General features: G+C 41.7%; 1 protein-coding gene across 1 annotated transcript in view; it reads left to right on the top strand.

Annotated features, from left to right (window-relative positions):
- Positions 1-5408: 5408 nt before the first annotated feature.
- Positions 5409-26478, top strand: part of NHSL1 (NHS like 1) — a 154788-nt gene continuing 133718 nt past the window's right edge. The window contains exon 1 of the mRNA XM_056852540.1: positions 5409-5655. Within this exon, the coding sequence (XP_056708518.1) occupies positions 5454-5655 (202 nt within the window). The 5' untranslated portion in view covers positions 5409-5453. The remainder of the gene's footprint in view (positions 5656-26478) is intronic.

Here is a 26478-nt window from a genome sequence, read left to right as displayed (position 1 = left end):
CTTTCTCTGTTTTCCTTCCTCCCTTGCCGATCGACTGTGGGCTGTGCCCCCATAGCACCTCGTTTGCTCGGGCCCACTGCTGGCTACCCTTCGGCCTGGGAGGGGGGAGTGGGGGCACCCTGCAGGCATTCTCTGTGTGGCCTCCCCTGGGGTTGCCAACCTCCAGGTGGTGGCTGGAGACCTGGCAACCCTAGCCTCTTCCCCCCCCACCGGGAGATCTACACCTGGTATGGCCCCTGAATGATGTCATAAATGTGCAAATGGCCCTTGGCAGGAAAAAGGTTCCCCACCCCTGAATTATGTAATCTATTTGATTTCTATACTGGCCGTATGGTGATGTCCATGTATACAATCGTCCATTTGGTTGCCTGAAACATGTTTTTGCAATGAACAAATTGTTGTCTTCACAGAATTCTATGAGTTGTTCTCCTGCTTCATTCCGTGCTCCTAGCCCAAATCTGCCAATAACTTTTGATTCTGCTTTGTTTCCTACTTTTGCGTCCCAGTCACCTATGATTATCAGTGTATCTTGTTTAGGTGTGTGATCAATTTCTTCCTAAACACTTGCGTTAAAACATTCATTTTCTTCCTCATCAGCATCTGTAGTTGGGGCATAAACTTGAATGATGCTTATGTTGATAGGCTTTCCCTGAAGTCTGATTGATATTATTCGGTCAGAGTTTGCATTATAGCTCCTCACTGCCTTTGCTACATCTTGCCTCACTATTAAAGCAACTTAGTTTCTTCTGTTTTTGTCATTCCCTGAGCAAAACACTTTGTGATTTTGTGACTGAAAATGTCCTAATCCAGTCCACTTTAGTTCACTTACTCCCAGGATTGAAATGTTTAAATGTTCCATTTCTTGTTTTACAATTTCAAGCTTACCTTGATTCATGCTTCTCACATCCCATGTTCCTATTATATTTCGAACAGCTTTGGACTTTCCTTTTGCATCCATTCACTTCAACCACTGAATGTCCTTTCTGCTTTAGTCCAATTGCATCATTAAGAACAGTGCTACTTGTACTTGTCCTCTGCTCTTCCCCAGTAGCTGATTGAGTGCCATCCGACCTGGGGGTCCCATCTTCCAGCGCTAGCTAGGGAGACAAGGTAAAGGTTGCTCAGAAGTGGTTTACCAGTGTCTTCTTCTGCCCAGTACTAATCAGGGTTAGCCGTAGTGGCACTGCCATTGTCTATGAAAGATCCTCCGCCAGTGTCACCTTCCACTACTGCTGCTGCCCAGTAGCTAACCTTCAAGGATTCCTCTGCCCTCATCCCCATTGGAACTGCCTGTTCTCTTCTGCTGATGTGGTCATTGATTCCTTAAGGGGGTGGATATATCTTCGTCTGGTGTCTCAGCTGTGACCACTCCGTCTTGAGTGACTCTGCTAGGAGTTTAGTCTCTTGATAGAGTCTAGACCTCTTACGGTATTACTCTCAGCTTCCCTGACACACACAAACCTCTTCACCATGTTAAGGTGTGCATCCAAAAGGGGGAGATACATATACATATATGTATAAAGCTAAATAAAATACCATGATCATCCAGATGTGGTTAGTGGGTGATCTGGTGAGGTATCAGATGTTGTCTTCTGGATCCTGCCCATAATAATAAATATAATATGAACATTTGAAGTTGCCTGGTGCTAAGTCATACCTTTCTACTGAGCCCACCTTTCTTCTCTCACCAGAGGGAACTTAAACCTTTTCCAAAGCTTCCTACATGAGATTCTTTAACTGGAGAGTCCACAGTTTGAATCTGGAATCTTGTCTGTGTCATATATAATCTCATGTGTCATAATTTGAACACTTATATTTTCTGCTTCATTTAATTGATAAAGGGTTATGTAGTTTAGTGCATACGTGGATATGCGTGTTTGTATTACATTTAGACTTTGTTGCAATCCAGGTTATTTTTTTGAAAAACTATGGTATAATTAGCAGTTTTAAAAAGCCATATCACTTAGATTTTTTGCTATCATTTTTATTCAGCGTGGTTTGGTCCCAACAATGCATCAGTGGAAAGTGTTAACAGTCGCAGACCTCCTATATTCCCCTGTACACTTCAGATCCCTGAAAAGTTGATTCCTGGACTAATAGCCTTGTGGGTTGATGGGCTACATGGTGGGAAGGGATAGAAATTGATGTTCCACCTCTTGAATCAACAGAGCTGGTGCTTGCAAAGGGGAGGAGGGTTTCAGACACTTTCCCTTCCTCAGTGCAGCCCCCCTTCCCCAATATTGCTTAATCCATGGCAGGTCCCATGACAATGAGAATCAGCTCTCTCTGTATCAGAAATGACGGCTGGGGTGAGGTAATTTAGGAAGGATCCCTGCGCCTTGCACTCACTGATCATGGGATCTAGTCCTATGCTTTCAATCCACCTCCCCCAAGCTGATAAAGCAGTGGATGTTCTCTGAGTGAAAGTAGGTATGAGAGAAAATGTATATTTGTGCCTTTTTGTGTAGGATAGCGTATATGAATGTGTGTATATGAGTGAGTGTTTATCACAGTGCGCACTTTAGAATGAACAGTTTATCCAAATGAAAATGCTGTACCTCACGTGCATCTGTGAGTAATGTGTAATGCCAATAACTATTTTAATATACAATTTAACCAGGAAATCTACTGGGGTTTTTTTTTTTTCAGTGCATAAACTACACATCCTTCCAAAAATAAACAACACAAGGCTCATGACCCAGCAAATGATACTCCGTGATCCACCTGAGGGTCCTGACCCACAGGTTGAAGGCCACTGTTTTAGAATGTAGTCTCTTCTCTTACAACTTTGATTTTAGTACAGAGAGTCAACATTTTTCTGTTTCATCTTATTTGTTTAAGAAATAATATGCTAGACGCACAATCACTCCAGCAAATTAAACTTCTTCTCCTTCTGGTTGACTGCAAGGCACAAGGTTTTAGTGTGAGAAAATATGTGGTGTCAGGTTTACCAACTCTAACTGGACTGGTTGCGTCCCCGTATGAACAGGGACCTTATAGCGATATTGACCTTGTCACAATAAATTGGGCTATTTTCCTTCTCCTGCAGTAAAATACTGTGACATAATGACACCATGTTTTAAGTTAAATGTCACACCATTACTTCCATAGGATTGTAGAAATGGAAGAATTATCACTAGATTATTGTACAGTCAGTACAAGGCATGAGACGAAGATGGCATTGATGGCATAATTGCAGTGCTGGACCTCTGGAATTTAATTGTGGCGTTTAGGATTGTATTTGATTACCCATTTCTTTAATGATACGGTTCATATGGCTAATTCGGTTTTGAACAATGATTACCCATTTCTTATCATTTCTCTTACCATGCATTGGAAATTATTATTCTTACAATTCTTTTGACTTTATCTGTATCCATTAATTGCAGCAAAAGTATAGTTTTCTGAATTGTTCTGTTGACGTTACCTGAATATTGGCTGCAGTTAAATATAATTTCCATGTATTAGCTTTTAGTGGTGTCAGAAGTCTGTGAGTGCGTGTGTGGGTGTTTTCTCAAAGGAGGTTCAATATACATACAGCCTATTAAATTATTTACTGAAGACAGTTGGCCAAGCCATTGTTCAAGGAGCCAAAGGTCATTTTGGTGTGCCTTGCTGATTCATAGGTAATGTGATACAGTACTTAGCTATTTGCTTCCCAAGCAGAAGGTTAAACCTTATCCTTTCATTATGAATCACAGAACCATAATTTTCAGGGGAAGGAGTTATTTGCATGGTTTCTGAAGCTGCTGTTCAACCAGTTTTCAGAGAAAGTATGCCTAAGAATGTTGAACGATGGCTTGTGACAGCAGTTCTGACATAATTGGTGTCATTTTGCTGCTCGATGCAACTTATTTTAGTTGTCTTTTTCTGACATTACACAATTTTCACTATTGTTTTGAATCTAAAATGGTAATGACTGGGATTCGGGAAACAGTGGTGCACAAGTGAATTATTCACAGACTACTTGCATTGATGGGACTAAACTAGGGTAAGTGGCCTGTGGCATTTGTAGTGTGTATTGACCTAGAAATGTACAGTGAGGTTTGATTTGCCTTCAGTGGCTGCTCTTTTAATCTACAGATCTTCAGTTTAAAAGTATTGATGAAACTCCTTTAACATGACAGATATTAGCACCATGGCATGGTATTATTCTCAGAAGCAGCCAGTCAGTGTCCAAACTAAAGGACCATAGAAGAGTACTGAAGTTTGCAATCATCTACTATACTTTGTACCCTGCAATGCTTATTCTAACCTCCTGTATTGCATCTCTACTCCCTTTCTGTCAACAGAACTTTGGCAACAATTTGCAGAAAACTGCATACCAAATATTGGAATATAGTTTTCAATAAGATTGTTTGTTTTATTAATAGGTTTTTAATCTAATTTAAAACACATGGTAATTGTAATATCTTCCTCTTTCTAACTGAAAGTAAATGTGATTAAAACATAGCTGAATTTAGGTGAAACGTTACCATACTATAGTGGTAAGCAAAACACAATTGAAATCTTTGCAGCTGTGTACTGAAAACCTCCTGTTTGTTTACAGCTCTTGTTTTCACTGCCAATTAACCCAGCAGTGCTTGCAAGCTCATCAGTCTCCCTCCCATGTGTGCAACAGTATTAAACAGAGAACGAAGTACTGTTTAAATATTGAGATTTTTGTTGCATCTTGTATGAGTTGACTGAGGTGCCTTTTGAGTTCTGTGTTCCCAGCTCAAAAGTTTGCACTGCCGTTGAGCACTCTGAAATGGGAAGGAGGAGTTTACTGCTGTGCCTTTAGGGGGGGGGGAGAGAAAGAGAGAGAGAAAGAGAGAGAGAGCGCCTATCATATTTCACCCTAATTCTAACCGATAGCTACAGCCAGGCAGTCTCTTTTATTGTTAGGAGAATCCTTGCGGAGAGCTTTCTCTAGGCTTTTCATTAACGGGCAGGCAGAATGGATGGGTTTAAGAATCAGAGTGGCAGAACCCTTTCCGTACTGAAAAAGGAGAGTCACTCTAATTTATATCTCGATCTGGCAACTTGTTAGCAGCATTTCTGTCTTCCTGACCAGAGCAGATGTGCTTTAAAAAATTTTTTGTATACGATCAAAGAGAAGACTGGATTACGATCATGTTGCTGGAAAATTATATTGGTAGAAGAGAGGGGCTTCGGATGGTGTGTACGTCAGTATTATATGGTGGTACTGATATGCTTTTCTGAAGCTTTGTTTTTTGGGCGCAGGTCTCTGTGTTTTGTTTGTTTTTTTCACTGTGTTTTGTTTGGCAGCTTGCAAAGTACTGTAGGCTAAAGCCTTGGCGAGTGGAACAGGCGCTTACTTGGTTCCAGGATCCATTCAGGTTTAACCAGAGCAAGTGTTTTCATGTAAGTTCAAAGAAGTGTTGCAATATTGATACCGAGGAGAGAAGACAAGACTTAACAGGGGTGTTGATAGTTGGGTTTTGGAGAAAATGAAAAAAGAGTCTGCCTCAAGGACATTCCGGTTTAAACCTAACTCAGGATCTCTCTCCCGTGCTGTGAGCTGGATAAACTTCTCCACTCTGTCCAGGCAGACAAAAAGGTTATTTCGCAGCGACGGTGAACTCACATCTATATGTGGGGAGCAGGTGGAAGAGGATGAGAACTGGACCTACAGACCCCAGCACAGAAATGGTGAACACGGTTGTTTTTAATGCATGTTGAATGATTTGTATTGTTGCTTCCAATGTTTCCCTTCCCCCCCCCTTTCCATTTTCTCTACTAACGGCCAGCCTTTCCTTTGACCTTTGGACTCGGTGACGAGGGTTTCCTCTTAGCGTCTCCAACCGCTCTGTAGTGTGCTGCTGCAAACCATCCATCCTAGGAATCCCACCAATAGCAAAACGTGTTCTCCTCTCAGTGCTTCATTAACTTGGCAGCTGTATTGTGGTGGCAGCAAAACACACAGCAAGGGTTTCACTGAAACGGCACAAAATGTATAGAAATCTAAAGGGATGAGAAAGCAGGACTGTGAGAGAGATTTAACAAAAGCACACCTAGTATCTTGGGAGAAATTGTCTGCCGTTGGGGGTGTTGGTAGAGGAATAGAGATGCAGAAAGCTTGTGCGTACAGATTGGGGAAGTCATAATGGAGACAATAAAATATTAAGTTTGTCCTACTTGTTGAAGGGGCATGAATTGGTGCTGGGAAGTGTAGCCAAGATCTGGATCATGGGTGGGGTTTTTTGTTTTTGTTTGCTGTGTGTGTATGTATGTGTCAGTGTCAGTGACAACAAAGTAGGCATAACCGTTACCCGTGTTGTAATACACAAATGCATTTCAATGTGTGTCTTAACCTGATGCCCTTTTACGTCTGCTTATGTATACTTAGCACACGGCCTTGCCTACTTTTATCAGAACCACCCATCCACATGGTGTGATTCAGCTGTGTTACTGGGATCCCTCCCCTCCCCCCATTACTCATACTTCCTCCTACTCCAGCCTGTCTCATTACTGGCTTCTACTTTCTTCCCACTAGCTAAATGAATCTTTCTGCTTAAGACTAACTTTATTTACCACCCACAAAAAGCATGCCCAATATTTAATCAGAGCTTGGAAATAGGGATAAAGGAAGTTTTACTGCATATTGAAGAAATCATTATCCATTATGGCAGTTCTTTAAAGTATATCTCATCATCATAACCCAGAAAATTACCAATTATGGAAACATAGTTTCTTCATAATATGGCATAATTTTCTTGGCAGGGCCCTATGTGCTTAGCAGGTGATAATCCTGTTGGAAACTATAGTTCAGTTTGCTGGCATGTTCATTGGAGATTTAGAGTATTTAAGGAAAGGAAGAGTGGGGAGAAAATATCCCACCGTGCTTGCACAAATAGTTTTGAAAAGCACCTTATGAGTAGAAAGGTACTTTCAGTATCTTGTGTATTGAAAAGTGAAGAAGTGAATGCGGAAGTCTCCAGGAACTGCTGGTCCCTTACTCTGGGTGTCTATAGCTATTAATCAGCAATGCCACGTCCCCCTCAAGGTATTCCTGTGGTCTATTTTACTTTCCTCTCCTATTCTTTTGGAACCCAGATTTCTAGAGCCGGAGGGAGAAATAGTAATCGTTGTTAAAGTCGGACCAGAAATTTCAAGCTGAGAATACTACTGCCACAAAAGTCTTGATTTCTTTTTATAAGTACTGAATTCTGCGTAAAGAATTTAGTAGCGAAAGAGTGTTTGGTAATATCTAGTGTCCCCCTCTTCTTAAATCCATATAGCATCTGTCCGTCCAAAATTCAGAAATCAAATCCAAAAAGCATTCTTGTGAAACTTAATTTAAAAACCAGTTAACCTGCCTGCATAGTGGCCCCTTTCTGTGTACCTAACTACTCAGTTAGGTGTGATTCGCTCCTGAGCTGTGTTTACATTGGGAGTTGATAAACTCTTTCTAGTTCTGGCAGGATGGAGAGGTGTTTTGTTTAAAGTTTTTAGAACTGGTGGGGTACCTAAGGGGGAAATATGGAAGGGGCAGTTAGTTACTGGTGAGTAAAAGTGATGAAGTAATTCACAAAGGCAAGCTTCTGATGGACGAGATTTATATTGGTCACATAAATCTTGGTCAGTTAGATAGTCGCAAGTGGCTTGCATTGTACCAAACACAATTGTCAGCTTATTTCTGCTGCTTATTTAGTTCTTTGGATGCTTTAGTCCAGTCAAGGCAAACATTAATAGCTGGCTAGTATAGAATAAAAAAAGAAGGCTACATAAAGATGGGGGTTACTCTGTTATTAGTTATGGGGCCATTTCCATGGTTCATGTTTGGGAGTGCTTCCACATGGAGGCATTGCATGGAATGCATTTCAGGATGTAACTACAACAGACTTCTGTGACATTGTGTGCTCAGATTCATTCTCCGGAAATTTGTCATGGATGGCTAATCTCTGTAATGTTCCATCATGAAGATCACTTGAAAAGATCTACCGAAGGGTTCGGAGTATTGAGTTGGATCCAATGCAAAATCTCCGCTGACAGAATGTCATTCCAGTATAACAACAGAACTTCCCTATCTACTCTCTCCTGCTACAGCCCAAAATGCTCCGTGAAATACTGTTCATGGAGTGTAGGAGACCCCAGAAACAGTTTTAGGGTAAAGCTTGTCTTGGGAGGGGGGAACTGCTGAAAATCACAACCTTTCTGTTAGTGGATAATTCTACTAGATCAAAACAGTTATGTCAGAAAGGCCCTAAACTGAGTTTTCGGCAATATAGAGAACACCAGGTATATGTTTGCTAAAATTACAACTGTGGGAATTTCTCAGTCAATCATAGACACTTTATGGCTTTGGGCAGGGGAGTACACCATAGCCAGAGTCCAGGTAAGAAGGGCTGGTGTGAATAATGGTGGTGAAGAGGTAGTGAATTTGTTTTTTCCTGAAATACTTCCAAGAAACCAGCCAGAATACTATTTATATGTTGTGTAGTAAACAACAGATTGGATGGACCATGGAGAACAAGATGTCATTTTTAATCAATGTTAAGCTAGGACAGGGGTCGGCAAACTGCGGCTCCTGAGCCGCATGCGGCTCTTTGGCCTGTTGAGTGCGGCTCTCCGAACTTGGTTCGGAGCCCCTGCTCTCGCGCCCGCTCGCGCCGGCAGCCTGGCTGCGGAGCCTGCGCGCCTGAGAGAGAGAGAGAGTGAGCGAGCGCGAGAGAGCAGGCGAGCGGGCACGCTGTCTCTTCCCCCCCCGCCGCCATGGAGAATGGCCGGGGCCCCTTTCCCTCAATGGTTGGGAGGCTAAAGCCTCCCCTCCCCTCTAGCCGCACGATTTCTGGGCGGGCTGCTCGGCGGTTCCTGGCCCGCCCCGCCCGCCTATCAGCTTTTGGGCGGGGCGGGCTTCCTTTTCCCTCCTCAGAGGCCATGTCTACCCACTGGCTTTCTTGGCGGTACACCTGGACTCCGAGTAGGGGAAAAAGTCCCCCTTCAGAGGCCAGGTCTACCAATTGGCTTCTATGGGCCTCCGGAGGCCAGGTCTACTGCCAAGAAAGCCAATGAGTAGACCTGGCCTCCCAATGGGACACAGCCGGAGGCCAGGTCTACCAATAGGCTTTTATGGCGGTAGACCAGGCCTCCAGACGAGGACTCCAGACGGGGAGGGGGAAATGGCAGGGACTTACAATTTAATTTTTTATCAATAAATAAGATCACTATTAAGTATGATATCAAGTTTTATTCAGTGTACCTACAGTTTAATTAAGACTTAAAACTTTAATTAAAGTTTATTAAGTTAATAAACAGTGTACCTAACTATATAGTTTAAGTTTAAGAAATTTGGCTCTCAAAAGAAATCTCATTCGTTGTACTGTTGATATTTGGCTCTTTTGACTAATGAGTTTGCCGACCCCTGAGCTAGGATATGCATGAAGCTAGCCTGTTGCCAGAGCAATATATGTACCACGTTCCTTCCTCCTTCCCCCTCTTTTCTTGCAAGCAGGTCCCCAGTTGGAAAGGAATGATGATTACCTGGGGCCACACATACAGTCATGTGACTTAAATGAAGTTAGTTTTCCCTCCACAAACTGGGATTCCAAATAATTTAATCCAGATTTAGAACCTCAGTTTGCCTGGCGCTGAGGGAGAACACGTACTTGTGCAGCCGTGTGTCATGGGTGTGGTGTATTTATTTTATCTGTTACAATGGAACACTCTGTTTCCCCCTCTGATATTTGTGTGCATTGGTTTAGTCTCATGGGGGAGAGTCCTTGCCTGTTCCTTCTGTTTGTTAGTTAAAGTTGTAGATTGTGTGAGCTTCCTTGTCCTGAAACCAGTTTCTCCCATTCCATTATCTTCTGGCTAACAAATTACTGTTGTTTTGGACGTACCTGCTTCTACTGTGTTCACTTTAAAATTAAATGGCGTATTGTGCTTCTGTACAGCACATACTGTTGTATCCATTAAGATTTATGTTCTCGCTTGCTCGTTATATTTCCCCTAGACTTCCTTGCAAAGGAAAGCTTTTCTTTAATGAGAGTTCACACAGATAGACAGTGATGGGGGTGGGAATGAAAATGGGGGGAGGGAAAATGCACTGCATTGCTTTTGATTGGAGCACTATTGTACACTTGACTTATGGAAAATAAAGGAGTCTATTGTACACTGCACAGTAAGGGTTGGTAAGACAAACCATTTCCCCCCTGTAATTGGACAGCAAGTATAAAAGCTGGAATCACTTGTATAATAGAGATTGTAGAACCTTTCCCCCCCCTTTTTTTTTTTGAGGAAAGGGGGAAGAATAGTGTCATGTAGACAGTGTTCAAAATATCCTTCCTGCTACTGGTGGAGAGCAGAAGGATAATTTTTAATGTAACCGGCACAATCAATGTATATAGTAGATATACACTGAAATTCTCAGGTGTAATGTTTGAAGCAGTTTCAGTATACAAAATTCCTACACAGAAAGCAACTGGCTTCTACATTGCCATATATGACAATCTGATCTGTATATTTTGTTTTATATGCAGACAGTGTAAGTGTGTGTTCATGCAATGAAATACACGAGTTGACTATGGCATGTGCTGTTTCTTGCAATTTGAAGTTCCTTTCACAATTGATTAAAAAGAAGCAATAGGTTGCTGACCATCAGAGTAGAAATGCATTTTTTTATATCTTGGGCAGGGTGGGAGAGAATAATTCAAATGCAAATTTTCCACAATACAAGATACAACGGATAATATTTGAATATTACAAAAACACGTTAGAGAGCTTCTTGTGCCATTGTGGTATGTTTATTGCATGTACTTGTAAATGTCAATGCTCACAAACAGTGTGAGGGCTGTTTCACCCACTAGAGCTGTAAACCTTTGAATAATGATCATTCCCAAAGGTTGCTGAGTCAGTAACTAAGCTGATTTTAATGTGTTATTAGGTGTACAGGGGTACTGTAAGTTATGAAGTATCTGTTCAGAGAAGTATGCATAATTTGTAAGGACCATATAAAATTCAGATGTCTTGAAAGGCAAGGTTCAGATCCATTTTTAAATATTTTTGTTAAAGAGAATGATGTTCGGATTTGAATAGGACAGTTTTGGTGCTACATCATATCATTATCATCTTACATTCTAATAGCGGTCGGCCAAATCTGAGGATACTTAAATCTAGTGACTGGAGCTGTGAATGGGCATGACAGATCTTTCTACAAACCTGAAAAGGGCTCCAGGTGTGCAGAAAAATATGAAATCTAAAAAGAAAAGAAAAGAAAAAAGATCCCTGGAAGCAACCCCTGGGTGACAATACCACTTAACTTGGATGACTCAACTAGGCCTGGCTGTTCAACAGCAGCCACCCTATGAGAGAGTTCCAAGAAAACAATGACTAGCCCAACATCACCCAGAAGGCTTCATGTGTAGGAGTGGGAAAATAAAACCAATTCTCCAGATTAGAGTCCGCTGCTCTCAACCATTACACCATGCTAGAGAAAATGGCTGCTTTGGAAGTTGCACTGTATGGCATTATACCCTGCTGAAGTCAACCCCCTCCCCAAACCTCCCCCTCCCAAGGCTCCACCCCCAAATCTCCAGAAATTTCCCAACTTGTTGCTGGCACCCCTAGGGAACTGATCTCTATAGTTGGGATATCAGTTGTGCTTCCAGGAGATCTCCAGGCCCCACCTGGAGGATTTAAAAAATAAACTGCGTGCAAGGCTCTGTTAGAAAACACATAAATGAAATACAATACTCATACACTTTATCTCAATTTTTATCTAATTTTCAACCAAAGTGTTCTATATGCACACACAACAACCCTAGTCTAACCTAAACAATTGTTCATGAAAATTACAAAGAACCAAGCAATATAGTTGATAGTGTCTCAACTTTACATCACATTATATAAATGTCTCAAAGGGCTTCTGGAGTATTTCTGTTGTTTCATACAGCAGCAATCAATCAAAGCGACCAGACGGTGCAGATAAAGTCCGGGGAAGATCTTCAAAGCAGCTGCAGCCTAAGATATGTGATCTCCCGGGCTGGAGATGGCAAGGGACGTGGCCTCGATTCACCCATGTTTGAAGCTTTCTTCAGCCTGCCACAAATGAGTTATTTCTTCCGTAGAAGTTTTACTTGCAGCACATAGTCGCACATTTTTTAACAATCACACAATGTCTACTTCACGACAGGGATTCACATAGAAACCTCCTGACGGAATTATCAACTATATTGCTTGGTTCTTTGTAATTTTCATGAACAGTTATTTAGGTTAGACTAGGGTTGTTGTGTGTGCATATAGAACACTTTGGTTGAAAATTAGATAAAATTGAGGTAAAGCGTATGAGTATTGTATTTCATTTATGTATTTTCTAAGAAAGCTTTGCTCGCTGTTCATTTTTTAAATCTTAGATATTTCAGTGTAGGTACTTGTTGTCTTTACCCACCTGGAGGATGGCACCCCTAGAAGGACGCAGGTAAAGGGAAGAGGCTATGGGAGCTTTCAGGAAAGGGAAAGAAGAAATAGTGGGGGAGGGGGAACTAAAATGCCTCCCACAAGTCCTTGCAGGTTTCCACTTGTATATTCTGCTAGCTGAAGATTAGGTTGGTGAAGGGCGAGAAGGAGAGAATGAGGCAGGGGAAAGGGGAGAGGATATGGGGGTTACTAGGAGGAAGGAAAGGGGAAATAACATGGGGAGGGTGATACAGGGGAAAGTGAAGTGTCCCCACAAGTCGTTAAGGGTTCCCTACTATGCAAGTTGGCCTGGCCCAGCAACCAGCACCACACACCTGGGCCACAGTTTTCCTAGGTAAAGGCTGCCGGAAGGGGAGCTGAACACAGTGGGGCAGTTAAAGGTAGGTTGGCTGTTGGGTTGGGAAGGACACGCCTAAAAAAGGATATTGCAGAGTTTGAGAAGTGCAGAACAGAGCAATCAAAATGATCAGGGGGCTAAAGCAACTGCCCTAAGAGAAGCGGTTAAAACACTTAGGGCTGTTTAACTTAGAAAAAAGGTGAGTAAGGGGAGACATGATAGAAGTCTATAAACCTATGCATGGTGTGGAGAGAGTGGGCAGGGAGAAGCTTTTTCCCGCTCTCTCATAATTCTAGAACGTGGGGTCATCTGCTGAAGCTGAAGGATGAGAGATTCAAAACAGACAAAAGGAAGTTTTCTTCACACAATGCATAGTTAAACTGTGGAACTCCTTGCCCCAGGATGTGGTGATGGATGCCAACTTGGAAGGCTTTAAAAGGGGAGTGGACGTGTTCATGGAGGATAGGGCTACCCATGGCTACTAGTCAAAATGGATATTAATCATGATGAAAACCTGTTCTCTCCAATGTCAGAGGAGCATGCCTATTATATTAGGTGCTGTGGAACACAAGCAGTCATCTTGCTTGTGTCTTCCCAGAAGCACCTGGTTGGCCACTGTGGGAACTGCTGGACTTGATAAGCCATGATCTGATCCAGCATGGCTTTTCTTACGTTCTTATGTTCTAAGGAGAGAAGGAAGCAGGAAAAGAGGAGAGGTTGCTGGGGGCTTTAATGGAGGGAAAGAGGAAGTCGTGGGGGAGGGGGAATAAGATGCCCCTTGCAAGTCCTGATGGGTTCCTGCTTATTTATATTCTATCTCCTCCACTACACAAAATCAACCATCCAGTAGTTCATTTTTTTCCTGCCTACCTATTAGAGATGTAAAATTTCTGGAAACTTTGAAGACACCAGAAAAAAAATGTTTTTCCCCTGCTGTTTTTCCTGAGGAAAAAAAATAGAAATTTCAGGGGAAATAGAAATATATTAAATACTTATGGTTCTGTCAAATCTTATATCAGTTTATATCAGCTTATATTATCTTATACCATCTTTACTGGCCTCCCCCCGCCTTCTCCCCCTTGCCACCTGTATGGTGCCGACAGCTTTTTTAGACTTGGTGTGCCATTATGTTAGGTTTTAGAATTTTATTCTTGGTTTTATTATGGATTATATATATTATATATATATTATATATATTGCTTGTTGTACTTGTAAATGATGTTACCATCCCTGAGCCAGCTTGCTGGGGAGGGCGGGTTATAAGTCTAAATAAACAAACAAATAAATCTAAACTAATTTTTTTCTTTAGCAACATAAAATGCATCATTTATAATTTAGCATATAAAATTGCAATATTTGACATATTTATGGAATTTAGAAGTTATAAATCCCTTAGTTTTCTACAAGCAAAATTGCTAATTGGTGGTCCCTGGCCCAAAGAGGGTCCAGCTGTCCTCAACGAGGGCCAGGGCTTTCTCTGCCTTGTCCCTGGCCTGGTGGAACTCTCTCTCTAGTGAGACTAGGGTCCTGCAGGATTTGTTACAGCTCCTCAGGGCCTGTAAGACCGTGATGTTCCCCCAGGCCTATGGCTGAAGGCGGCAATTGTAGGTTATCATAGCTGGCCTCCCTCCCACCCCCACGTTTTGTTTGTCCATTCCATTGATTGAATTAAGAGGGGTCCTTGGTTGCCCTTCCCAGGCTCCTTATGGAGTGTATGAAATTGGTGCATATTGGTAGTTGAAGATTTTAAATGGATGTTTAGAGTTTTATTGAATGTATTTGATATTATATATGGTATATATTTTTTACGGATGCGAGCAGCTCTGAGCCTGGCCTAGGCCAGGATAGAGAGCGGGGTAGAAATATATTATTATTATTATTATTATTATTATTATTATTATTATTATTATTATTATTATTATTATTATTATTTAAACAAACATAGCCAATGCTTGAGAGAAAACTGCAAGCTGATGTGCACTATGCTACCTTAACATATGTACCTTAATTTTTGCTAACTGAAAAGTAGATAAACTCCCTGCTATTGGGAGCATGTGACCCCGATACTACAACAATTACACTGACTACTGATCCGCTCCTGAGGTTAATTCAGTGTGTTGTTTTTGTCCTTTAAAGCCCTACATGGCTTGGGACTGGGGCATCTGAAGGGCCATCTTGTCCCATAATTAAGATTGCAAGGAGAAGCCCTCCTGACTGTCCCACCAATCAAGGAAGCTCGTTTGGTGGGCATACGAGAAATGGCCAGCATGGTTGTGGAAACCGTGTGTCAGTGCCTGGAGGCAGTTTTCGATGAGGGCTAACAAACTGAAACAGAGAAAACAGAGGTGATATTGATGTGGGAAAAGAAATTGGATATCTCCTGTTCTGGATGGGGTTGTACTTCCCTAAAGGAGCAGGTTCATAGCTTGAGGGTACTCCTGGACCTGGGCATCCTGTTGGATAAACAGATGGCAGCAGTGGCAAGGGATGCCTTTCACCAGCTTCAGCTGCTGAACCAGCAGCGGTTCTTTCGGGGGGGGGGGAGTGTTGAAGAGAGATCTTGGCACTGTGATGCATGCCCTAGTAACATCTAGATTAGATTACTGCAATATTCTACATGGGGCTGCCCTTGAGGGCTGTCTGGAAGCTACAGCTGGTACAGAATGCTGTGGCAAGAATGTTGACTGGAGTCTCGTTCCATCTGCACTGCCTCTCACTTTACTTCCAGGCTCAATGTGAGGTGCTGGATTGACCTTTAAATTGGTCTACATGACTTGGGACCAGTATACCTTAAGGACTGCCTTCTCCCATATGAACCTACCTGTCCACTCCAGTCATCTTCAGAAGCACTGCTTCAGGTGCTCCTGCCTTCTAAGGCTAGATGGTTGGCAACCTAAGAAAGGGCCTTTTTGGCTGTGGCACCAAAACTCTGGACCTCCCTCCTCAGGGACTTTTGTTGTCTTTTGCCTGCTGGTAAAGGCTTTTTTTTTTGCTTTGTTTGGTGTACTCCTAATAACTATTGATAGCTGTTATTTGCCTCCTCCCTAGTTATGGTGTTGTGTGTTTATGTGTTTTTATTGAATTATTTTATATGTACTCTATTTTAAATGTTGTTTTAGTGTTGAAACGTTATTCTGTTCGCCACTTTAGGGACGTTATTTGGGTGGTAAGGCAGCATAGACATGTCTTAAATAAATAAATAGAGGCATGTAGATGATGCTCTGCTGTAGGGAATTCTTTGCATTTCTGCCCTTTTCACCTCAAGGTCTGCCTGAACCAAATGTCTAAATTGTTTTAAGTTCCACAGGAATATCTACTTGTGGTTTTGGTAACATATATATTTTGTATAATCACATGGATAGTTTGGGTAATTATATTTTACTGCAACAAATGTTAACTTGGACATGCTAAAAGTGTATGTTAGGCTTCTGGTGGTTTGAGAGTGTGCATTTCAGTCTTCATTTGGGCTGTTATCAGTGTGTTAAATTTAGAATATACTTGAGGGGGGGAGACAGTAAACTAAAGTAGCCTTTTCCGTATTTTTAGAAACTTGCTATGTTAATAATACTCTTGCCTTCTGTGAGTCAGAATAGTTGATGAAATTGGTACTACAATTCAAAGAACCTTCTCTAGGATGTGTTTTTTTTTAAGCTTTAACATTGAGATTTGTTTTAAAATTCCAGGTAGCAGAGTTCTTTTTTTTTTTTTTAGATGGTTTTCTTTTTAATAGAGTCCCCATATAAAATAAACCACTTTTTAGGCATCGTACCTTTCTGCTTTAATGCATTCATAATTTATATTTTATAAAATGTGATGCTTATCCATTTTAGTAGTAGGTGAGTAGTTCTCTTTACATTTAATTTTGGTGATACCTTTAATAATACCATTCTATGTACTGTATGCTCGTCCTGGATAGTCCACGATAGCCCTCTTACGTCAGATCTTGGAAGCTAAGCAGGATTCGACCTGGTTAGAACTTGGATGAGAGACCACCAAGAAAGCTCAGGGTTGTGACGAAGAGGCAGGCATTGGGAAACCACCTCTGTTCATCTCTTACCTTGAAAATGCAATGGGATTGCCTTAACTCAGCTGGGACTTGATGGCTGATTTGAATGACGCTGTTGTGGCAGATTATGGGGAGAGAGGCGGTCTCGCAAATAAGAAGGGTCGAGGCCATGAAGAGCTTTTTATGTGATAGCCAGTACCTTAAACTGAGCCTGGTAACAAATGGGCAGCCAATGAAGCGTCTGCAGAATGGGATTAATATGCATGGTCTGTCCACGGTTAATAGTTGAGCTGCGGCGTTTTGGATCAGTTGGAGTTTCCAAGTTGATTTTGAGGGAAGATCAATGTACAGTCTTGATGTTAATGTGACATGGATCTAGGTGGCCAGGTCAGCCTTCTCAAGATAAGGGGCCATCTTAAGGGGTCGGTAGGCTGAGTTGGTAAAAAGCCTTTTTTTGCAGCTGCATTGACTTGCTTCTTCAGTGATAAAGCTGGATCCTGCAAGGGTCAGTTCACTCCATCAAAAGTGGGAAGAATTATGTCCTTCAAGACCTCCTCCTTCCCAAGCAGTATTATTTCTGTCTTTTCAGGGTTTAGTCTCGATTTGTTCACTTTTAGCCAGTTAACCACTGTGGCCAGGCCACAATTCAAGACCTCTACTGCATCACCAGAAGATTTGGATAAGGATATATACAGCTGAGAATCATCAGCATATTGATGACAACCGACCCCAAAGCTATGAATGATTTGTCCTAAGGGCTTTACATAAAGATTGAAAAGCATGGGGGAGAATTGCGCCCTGTGGAACCCCACAAGATAGGTCTCACACCAAAGACAACTGATTTCCAATAGCAACCCTTTGAGTCTGATCCATGAGGAATGATTTGAACTAGTTCAATTACTCATCCCCCTGATATCAGCATCCAATACTTTTGGCCCAACCCCATGTTTTATTGTGCTATTGTAGAGTTAGAACATTGTTATGTCCGAAATAGTGTCAGACAAAAACAAAATCATAGTTATGCCTGAATAGGTACAATAATGGTTTTGCTCTTAAAAGCTTGAAAGTTTAGGTATGGGTTTTAATGATTTATTTAATTTGTTTGTATATTACTTCATGGCCAGAGGTTTCAAATGTGGGGGCGATATTAAACTGCTAAATTACTAATATTTGGAAGAGAGAACTTAAGATATAATATATTTTTTATTTTCATATAAGTACCTACCACACGATCTCTAACTTTATGAAAATGATGTTTTCAAATTTGCAAGCATGATTTAATGACTTGCAACTTAAGTCATGTTCCCCTGCTGGAAGGTTGCACAGGCAAGCGTAGTAATATACTTTGCCTGGTTAGCTGCACCTGCTGACCATCCCTAGAGCAAAGCATAGGTTTTTTTGTTTTGTTTTGCTACTGGTGTAAATTTCAAATGATGGCTGTTATCCTTTATTCATTCTCTTGCATTTCCTCAGCCTTTCATGCTGAAGTAATCTTTTCCTTTTCAGTTTTTTGTTTATTATCGAACCTTTTTTTAAAGTGCATGTATAATATAGTTTGCATGCTCTAATGGCTTTCTTTGGTCATGTATTAAGCAGGCGTAGTGGATCCATAGTTGTTTTCTTGTTGTTTACATGTATGTTGCAATGGTAATGGAGAGAATACTTGTTTTACATTTGAAAAGGCAGTCTTGGTATCAACCTATCATTCTCTATTTTGTACAGTTAACTTTGCATATGGCTGTATTACAACAGTGACATTATGCAGCTAGCCAAGGTAATTATCCTGCAAAGCATTTCTGTGCCTTTTATTCAGATAGGTGAAGACATGAGAAAGCAAGCACATTTTGGTCAAATGTCTTGCTTGATCTTTATTGTTAGAAATAGACCTATGCAAAAAAATTAATAGAAGATAAAATATTTTGACATTTTAAGATATAAAGCATTATAATATATCCAAAAGTATTTGGAACACAAAATTAAAAACAAAAACCTACACCATAAGACCTTTACTTTTGAATACAGAGGTACATCTTTATTTTCTTTGATTCAGTTGTTCCTTGGCCTTCTCCCCAATGGGAACCCAAACCACCTTACATCATTCTCCTCTCCTCCATTTTATCCTCACAACAACCCTGTGAAGTAAGTTAGGCTGAGAGAGTGTGATTGGCTCAAAGTCACCCAGCAAGCTTCCATGGCATGAATGGGGATTTGAACCTGGGTCTCCCAGATATTAGTCCAGCATTCTTAGGCACTATACTACACCGGAGATAGATCACAATGGATAGCCGTGTTAGTCTGTCACTAGCAGTAGAAAAGTGTAGGCGTCCAGTAGCACCTTAAAGACTAACAAAATTTCTGGCAGGGTATGAGCTTTCATGAGCGACAGATACAGCTGGAATGTGAGTCCATCTATCCTTAAGTAGAGAAGAGTGAAATTGTAATCCAGCAGTCTCTTTCGAATCCCCCTTTGAAATCCCTTTGTAAGAGAACTGCTACTCTTAAATCAGCAACTGAATTTCCTGGATGACATTGCTGGGCCCTGTGATGGTGTTACTAGGATCTATATGAGAGCAAAGTTGGCACCTTGGTTTGTTGCAGGCCTTGGTACTGGAGTCCATGCTCCTGTTAAGTAGTGTATCATTGCGGGTGAGAAGTTGTTTTAGGTTAGCAGGCTGTCTGTAAGCTAGAAAGGGTTGTTAATAATGCGTTGGACTGGCTTGAGTTGTGAGCTGTACATGACCATCAGAGGTGTGCTATTGCCGTTTTCCTTGGGCTTGCCTTGTAGCAAGCTGTCCCTGGGTATCATTCTGGCCTTTCCAATCATCGTTCTTACCATATCAGCAGGATATTGTAGTTGCAAAAATGCTTGCTGTAGGTCCTTTAAGTGAGTATCTCTGTCTGAGGGGTTGGAGCAGATGCGACTATAGCGTAGGGCTTGGCTATAGACAATGAACTGTTTGATATGGTTGGGGTGGTAGTTGGAGGCATGGGGATAGGTTTGTCGATCTGTTGGTTTCTGGTATAATGTGTGTCCCTTGCGTATCCGTTCTGTGGTGTCTAGGAAGTTTATTGCTTGTTCAGAGTAATTCATTGTTAGATTGATAGTGGGGTGGAAGTTGTTGAAAGCCTGGTAAAATCTTTTGAGGGCTTCTTCCCCATGAATCCAGACAAAGAAAATATCATAAATGAATCTCAAATAAAGGAGAGGTGCCAATGTAGGTGTTCAGAAAAAACTGCTCTAGATCCGCCATGAAAATGCTCGCATACTGTGGAGCCATGTGGGTGCTCATGGCTATGCCATTGATTTGAAGTTATTCCTAATGCCTACTAATGTCATTTACTTGCTTTTTACATTTACACTGCCATTGTTTGTCTAATTCATTTTTCTCTACTTAAGGATAAATGGACTCACATTGTAGCTGTATCTGAAGAAGTGAGCTGTGGCTCATGAAAGCTCATACCCTGCCAGAAATTTTGCTAGTCTTCAAGGTGCTACTGGACTCTTACTCTATTGTATACCACACTGGCTCTCTCTATATCTGGGGATAGCTGATGATAAATTAACAAACATTTAATTTTTTTTCATTGATGCACTTATCATCTTTCCACTAATCAATGAGGAATTTAGGATACAATAGAAATTGCATTTTAAAATACGATATAATCAATGTTACACTCTTCTAAAAGCTAGGAATAAAACCATGATCTCAAAAGTGTTCTTTGCTCAGCTGGAACAACACACTACATTCCCCTGCCCCCAGCTATTGGAAAGGCAGAACTCATTTATTTATTTATTGTTTCCTAGCTTTGTCATTGACTTAGTAACTATACCTTGTTTACGTAGGTGTGTCCTGTGGAGTTTGCTTTGCATGGTGATCCATTTACTTGTTGCTCTCATAGGGCCCTGAGTCACTGCACAGGAAACAACTTGCTTGCTGCAAAATGGCTTGAACTGCTTTGTAACAGGTCTCTTTCTCACAAAAAGGATTCAATGGAAAATTTCACATTCTTTTCTGGTTTGTCTCGTAAGGTTATCTGCGCTTTTGTAGCCTGTTTAATATCTGTAAATTGAGTAAATTGAGCACAGCCAGAGATTATAACATAGAGATCTGGTAATCCATACAATGATGTATATCCTCATACTCTTAAAGTGCAGTCCTGTACAGAGTTGGAAATGAATGGGTTTAGATTGGAGTAACTCTCTTTAGGATTGCAATGTTGGAGCTGTAGTATCTCAAGAATGCCAGTAACCTGAAAATGAAACAAAAAACACTTGTCCAGTTGCTGGAAAAACAAGGACCAAAATAATTCCCCCACCCTTGCTCAAACAGTTTTTTAAGAAATGGTAAACTTCGGGAGAATGGATCCATTTTATGCTAAACTATGCCATTGGACCCAGCAGATACAACCATTACATAAACTCTTATAGATTCCACATCTTGATCCTGATGACTGTGCCTCCCCAGGTCCAACCTATGTACCTGAATTTTTGATTTCAACAGTTGGCAGCAAAATAGTTGGCAGCAAAATTGGCAATAAATAGTTGAAGTAGAAACATTCTTGGGTCGATCTGACATATTCTCTTCAGTGGCAGACTTTTAATTGAATTGAATCAGGGCGACAACATAGAGATTCCTCTCAGCTGAAAGCAAGGAGGAGAACCCCCCACACAACATGTCCATGTAAGCTTCAGACTACATATAATGATCCTAACAGTACGGTACTGCCTTTTATTTCAAAGTTCTTTGCGGGATTCTAGTGTCATTTCTGCATATTTTGACTACAGCTCTTTGCCATGATCTCTGCAAGTGTTGATAACTTGATAAATAGATAGTTTTAAACAATTATTGCCCCAGTTCAAAACAATATCTTGATATTGGCTGTCTGTCTCCTTGAGTTTACTAGAAAGAAAGTCAACTGTGATCATTACTGTTGTTTACTTGCACATGCTTGCATTTATGTGGCCCTTCCTCTCCTCCAGTGTGTCAATGTGCATATGCTACGGTCATTATTGTTTAGTGACGCATAGCTGCCGTGACTATATTAAATCTTGGTGATTAAGTTGTTTGATTTTTTTTTACTTCAGTTTACCATCATGATGAATATGATTTTAAACTAAAGTCTACCGAATTTATTGTGGCATGGAACTTGTAGGCAAGAGCCTATTTAATCAGATGAATGGTTTTAAAATTCCGTTAACTTCTGTGGTATACTTGTTGCCTGAGGGCTATTCTGTTGACAGTAAAAAAGGTAAAGGTAAAAGTCCCCTGTGCAAGCACCGGGTCATTCCTGACCCATGGGGCGACGTCACATCCTGACGTTTACTAGGCAGACTTTGTTTACCGTGGTGGTTTGCCAGTGCCTTCCCCAGTCATCTTCCCTTTACCCCCAGCAAGCTGGGTACTCATTTCACTGACCTCGAAAGGATGGAAGGCTGAGTCAACCTTGAGCCGGCTACCTGAAAACAACTTCTGTTGTATACTTGTTGCCCGAGGGCTATTCTGTTGACAGTAGTGATGTTTAATAAGCATTATCTACTTCTAATGCTTATACCTAATGCACTTCAGCAACATGAATTATAATACATATCCAGAAGTTGTACTGTCACAGAACTGCTTCTAGCCTGACCTATGACTGTAACAGTTTCCCCACACCAAATAGCTACCCAGCTCTCTCACTAGTTTAAAACCACCCCTCGATGCCACCAAGTACAAGCCTACTTAATTTTGGCTTTCTCCACTGAAGTTCCACCACCACCTGGTTTCCACCAAGGGGAACTATGTGTGTAAGTGAAATAATCAGAGAAATTAGTTATAGGCAAATATCCCAAGATGCAATGTGCTTTCAAGTCGCAGCTGACTCATGGCAACTCCATTCACAGGGTGTTCCGGGCAAGAGACCAAACCTGACCTGTACTAAAAGAGGTGAAGAAAGAGGTGTTGCATAATGAACTTGGAGGGGAAATCCTATTCAAATAAAACATAAGAACAATAAAATAACAGTAGGGAAATTCAATACAAGTGCTGTATTGTGGTCCCTAGCCTTCCAGACCCTTCAAGGTCAAGATAGACCTTATGGTTTTTCCTTCCAGCTTCCACCTTGGAGCGGATCCAAGGGCCAGAGGCAGGATGTGGAGTTAAAAGCAGGCAGTAGTCTTGTCTTATCCAAGGAGATGGTGGAAGGGCCAGAAGCTAGAGGCAAGGTCTAGCAGCTAGGGAGCTGCTAGGTAGACTAGGGAGGGCCAAGCAAACTCAGACTGGGATTAAATCTGTTCATGGCTGGCAAGTCCAGACTGAAGAAGCAGTGTGCAAACCAGGCCTTTACAGAGATGAAGTATTCTGATTTGCCCCAGTTTTTATGTGCTGAGAGGCCCAGTATGCAGATTTCTTATCAGATGGAGCTGTTGAGCGGCACGTGTTCCATCTTCCCCTGTGAGGTCAGTTATAAAGTGCTAGGGACAGGTAAAAGATCCACTTTGTCCCACCTGTGTGTGCGTTAAGCAAATGTCAGAAATCTACATGCTTTCTGTGAGAACGAAACAAGGCAAATGCCTTCACTGACTATTGTCTTATTAAATAGTTTCCCCTTTGACCTCTTGTTGGACTCTTTCATACTTTTAGGGATCCTCCTTTTACGTATGTCTTGCTGAGGAACTTCAAAAATACATTTGGAGAAGATTACCGATGGTTCTTCCCCCCTTGGCCCAGGAGGTGCTGCCCTTTGTAAGCTCCATGGCTTTTGTTTGACTTGCTGTTAATGTGAGGCTAACTTTATTCAAGGCTGAGATTTGGCTTCATGGAGAGTCTTACTGGCTTAACTGATTCTTTTTGTTTAAAAAGAGCCGAGCAGTGCCAGACCCAGAGGCTACTTGTCGAGAATTCAGTTAAAGCTGAATAAAAACAGTCTTCAACTGATTGGTAGTACAACATCAAAGAGAGAGAGAGAGTTGTACAGACTTTTGGAGTGACTACTAGTACAGCAATGTCTTGTATTTGTGAAACAGTAGGGCAAGTAACATGTTTAAAACCCCACAAAAATATACAATGCATTTAGGAAAAAAACAATTTAACTCACATCACCGAATTCCAGCCTAAAAATTAAACCCAGCCCTGTTCCAGAAAGTGCTTAGGGTTGGGAAGACCTCTGGTTATACAGCTTTATGTAGTTGTGGAGCAGCCTCATATACAATAGTACTCTTGGTGTGTTTGCCATTTTTAAGCCATGGAATTTACTGGCCAGGCAGTGCTCTTGCCATCACACCTTTACTGGCCTAGGCTACAACCCAGAAATACCAGGGCTGTTTCAGCTGTGGCCAGATAACAGCCTTTATGGTTTCTAATATTATTCTTGGAACAGGACTTAGGTATCTGTGGGATTGCAATGGTAATGTCCAGGGTCAAGATAAAGTAACTGGAGCTGGCAGGTGTGGGTTGGTAACGGTAAAGCCATAGTCCATGTGTATAGATTTTACAGGGTAGGACATGTATATGTGTGGGGATGATTAGGGGCCTGTTTCCATATTACTTGGCTTTAGATTGGCTGACTACATAATTTTGTTGTCCTGTTGGACAGTTTGATGATTTTTCTGGTCATTGTATTTTTAGTGTTTTTTTTTAAGTAGAAGTTTGTTCCTAATGTTTGTGCTTCAACATGTTTTTGGTTTATTTTGCTATCTAAGAGTATTCTAGTAAGCGTTCAGTAACTCTAATATATGCTGGATCTGGTTTGTGTTTGTCATTGCTTTGTGTACATATAAGCAGGAATGCATATGATGTTAAAGTACATAACTTCTGAATTTTGAATTACTTCTACAAGCAGCCATGAAATGTAAGATTGGGTGTAAAATTCTTACGTTGAAATAGATAGAGGTCAGGGTGTGATATTTTTAAGAAGAAGAAGAGTTGGTTTTTATATGCCGTCTCTACCACTTAAGGAAGAATCAAACCGGCTTACAATCACTTTCCCTTCCCCTCCCCACAACAGGCACCCTGTGAGGTAGGTGGGGCTGAGAGAGTGTGACTAGCCCAAGGTTACCCAACTGGCTTCATGTGTAGGAGTAGGGAAACAAATCCAGTTCACCAGATTAGCCTCCACCGCTCAGGTGAAGGGGTGGGGAATCAAACCCTACTCCTCTCAAATTAAATTATTAGCATAATAATTTATTATTAATTAGCACCCACATGGCTCCACAGTATGCGATAATAATTATTAGCTACTTCCGGAATCACCACATCGCCGCGGCTGTTTTGAGTGCAGAAGCAGCTGCGGCGATGCAGCGCTTCCGGAAGTAAAAATGGAAGTGCCATCATCGTGCGCGGGCGCCTGCATGCGCACACAGCCGTGGCCCTGGAGTGGCTGGGTGGATTGCCTGCCAATACCACCCACCTGGCAACCCTAGAATATCTGAAGAGATTTCTGTATTCAATTTCTTTTACATATCATCAGATGAAATATTTTCCCTCTGCTTTCAGTTTTTTACAAATTCATAACACAAGAATAAATAAATTACAGTGATTATTCATAATTCCTCTTTCTCCCTCCCCATCTGTAAAATTTAGGTAAATGAATTTCTTTTTCCCATTATATCTGAAGAAGTAAGCTCTGTCTCACAAAAGCCTGTAATGGAATAAATGTTATTAGTCTCTAAAGTGCCATGAGACTAATTGGGGGAGTTAAAACAGCGAAGTCAATCTCCAACACCCCGTGGGACCCCACCGGACACCTCCATGCATCCAGATTGAAGACCATCGGCAAACAAAACTTGAGTACACTTCACCATCCATTTCCCCAATCCACCCAAGTAAGTTGGCGTCCAGTCCACAGTCCTCCAGTTGAACCATAAGAAGACCATGGGGAACCTTTTAAAGCTGTGTCACAAAGGGTGGTTGGTTGGAGCATGTATACAGTTCTGGAAATAAGTGTGGGCGAAGTAGCAGAGATATTTCCCGCTGCAGCAGCTTTTGCAGGGAAGGGAAGGGAACCTCCGAGGCGGCACCTCACAAAAATGCAAAAAATGATGACGCTTGCCCACTGTGAGGCAGTTAAAACCTCCCCAAAGAGATCCGCCATTCCAAAACACACGCACTCAGCTTCTCACTGCGGGGACATTCCTTTTCTACCAACAGGTGTAAGGGAAGTGGAAGAATTGGGAACAGCCGGGTGGTCTCTAAAGGTGGCCCCGATGAGTGCAGGGCTTGGGGGGGGATTTTAATTGCTACGGCCAGGAGCCATAGTGCTAATCTTAACCTGTGGAGCTCAACAGTGTAGATGATCGATCTCTGTATATCTCCACCTGTTGCCCTGATGGCAGGCAGGCAGTGTGGCCAGTGACCCCCCCCCCCCAGAGAAAGTTCAGCTTAGACTGAGGGCTGGTGCGGTGGTCCGGAAACGGAAGACCCAAGTGGTAAGTGGCAGACAGATGAGATAGCCCATGCTAGGAGAGGATTTCAACTTGGTGTACCACCACCCCATCACACATCTCAATGTCTAAGACTGAAAAAAAATATGCATTCTAAAGGCAAGAAAATAGTGGATCAAACGCGGCTGTTGACTCCTGATGCCACGTTGCCCTTAGCAGAGCTTCCGGCAGAGCATTGTTCGCCCCCATCAGAGCCTACTCCTGTGGAAAAAAGGTTGATATCATTGAGAACTCACCAAAACCAGATGTTTGGTGTTGTTAAGCACAACTCAGGAAACGAAATACATGCAAGTGAAG

This window comes from Euleptes europaea, chromosome 7, assembly GCF_029931775.1.
Source record: "Euleptes europaea isolate rEulEur1 chromosome 7, rEulEur1.hap1, whole genome shotgun sequence".
Lineage (NCBI taxonomy): Eukaryota > Metazoa > Chordata > Lepidosauria > Squamata > Sphaerodactylidae > Euleptes > Euleptes europaea.
This window is presented reverse-complemented; position numbering and strand designations above follow the sequence as displayed.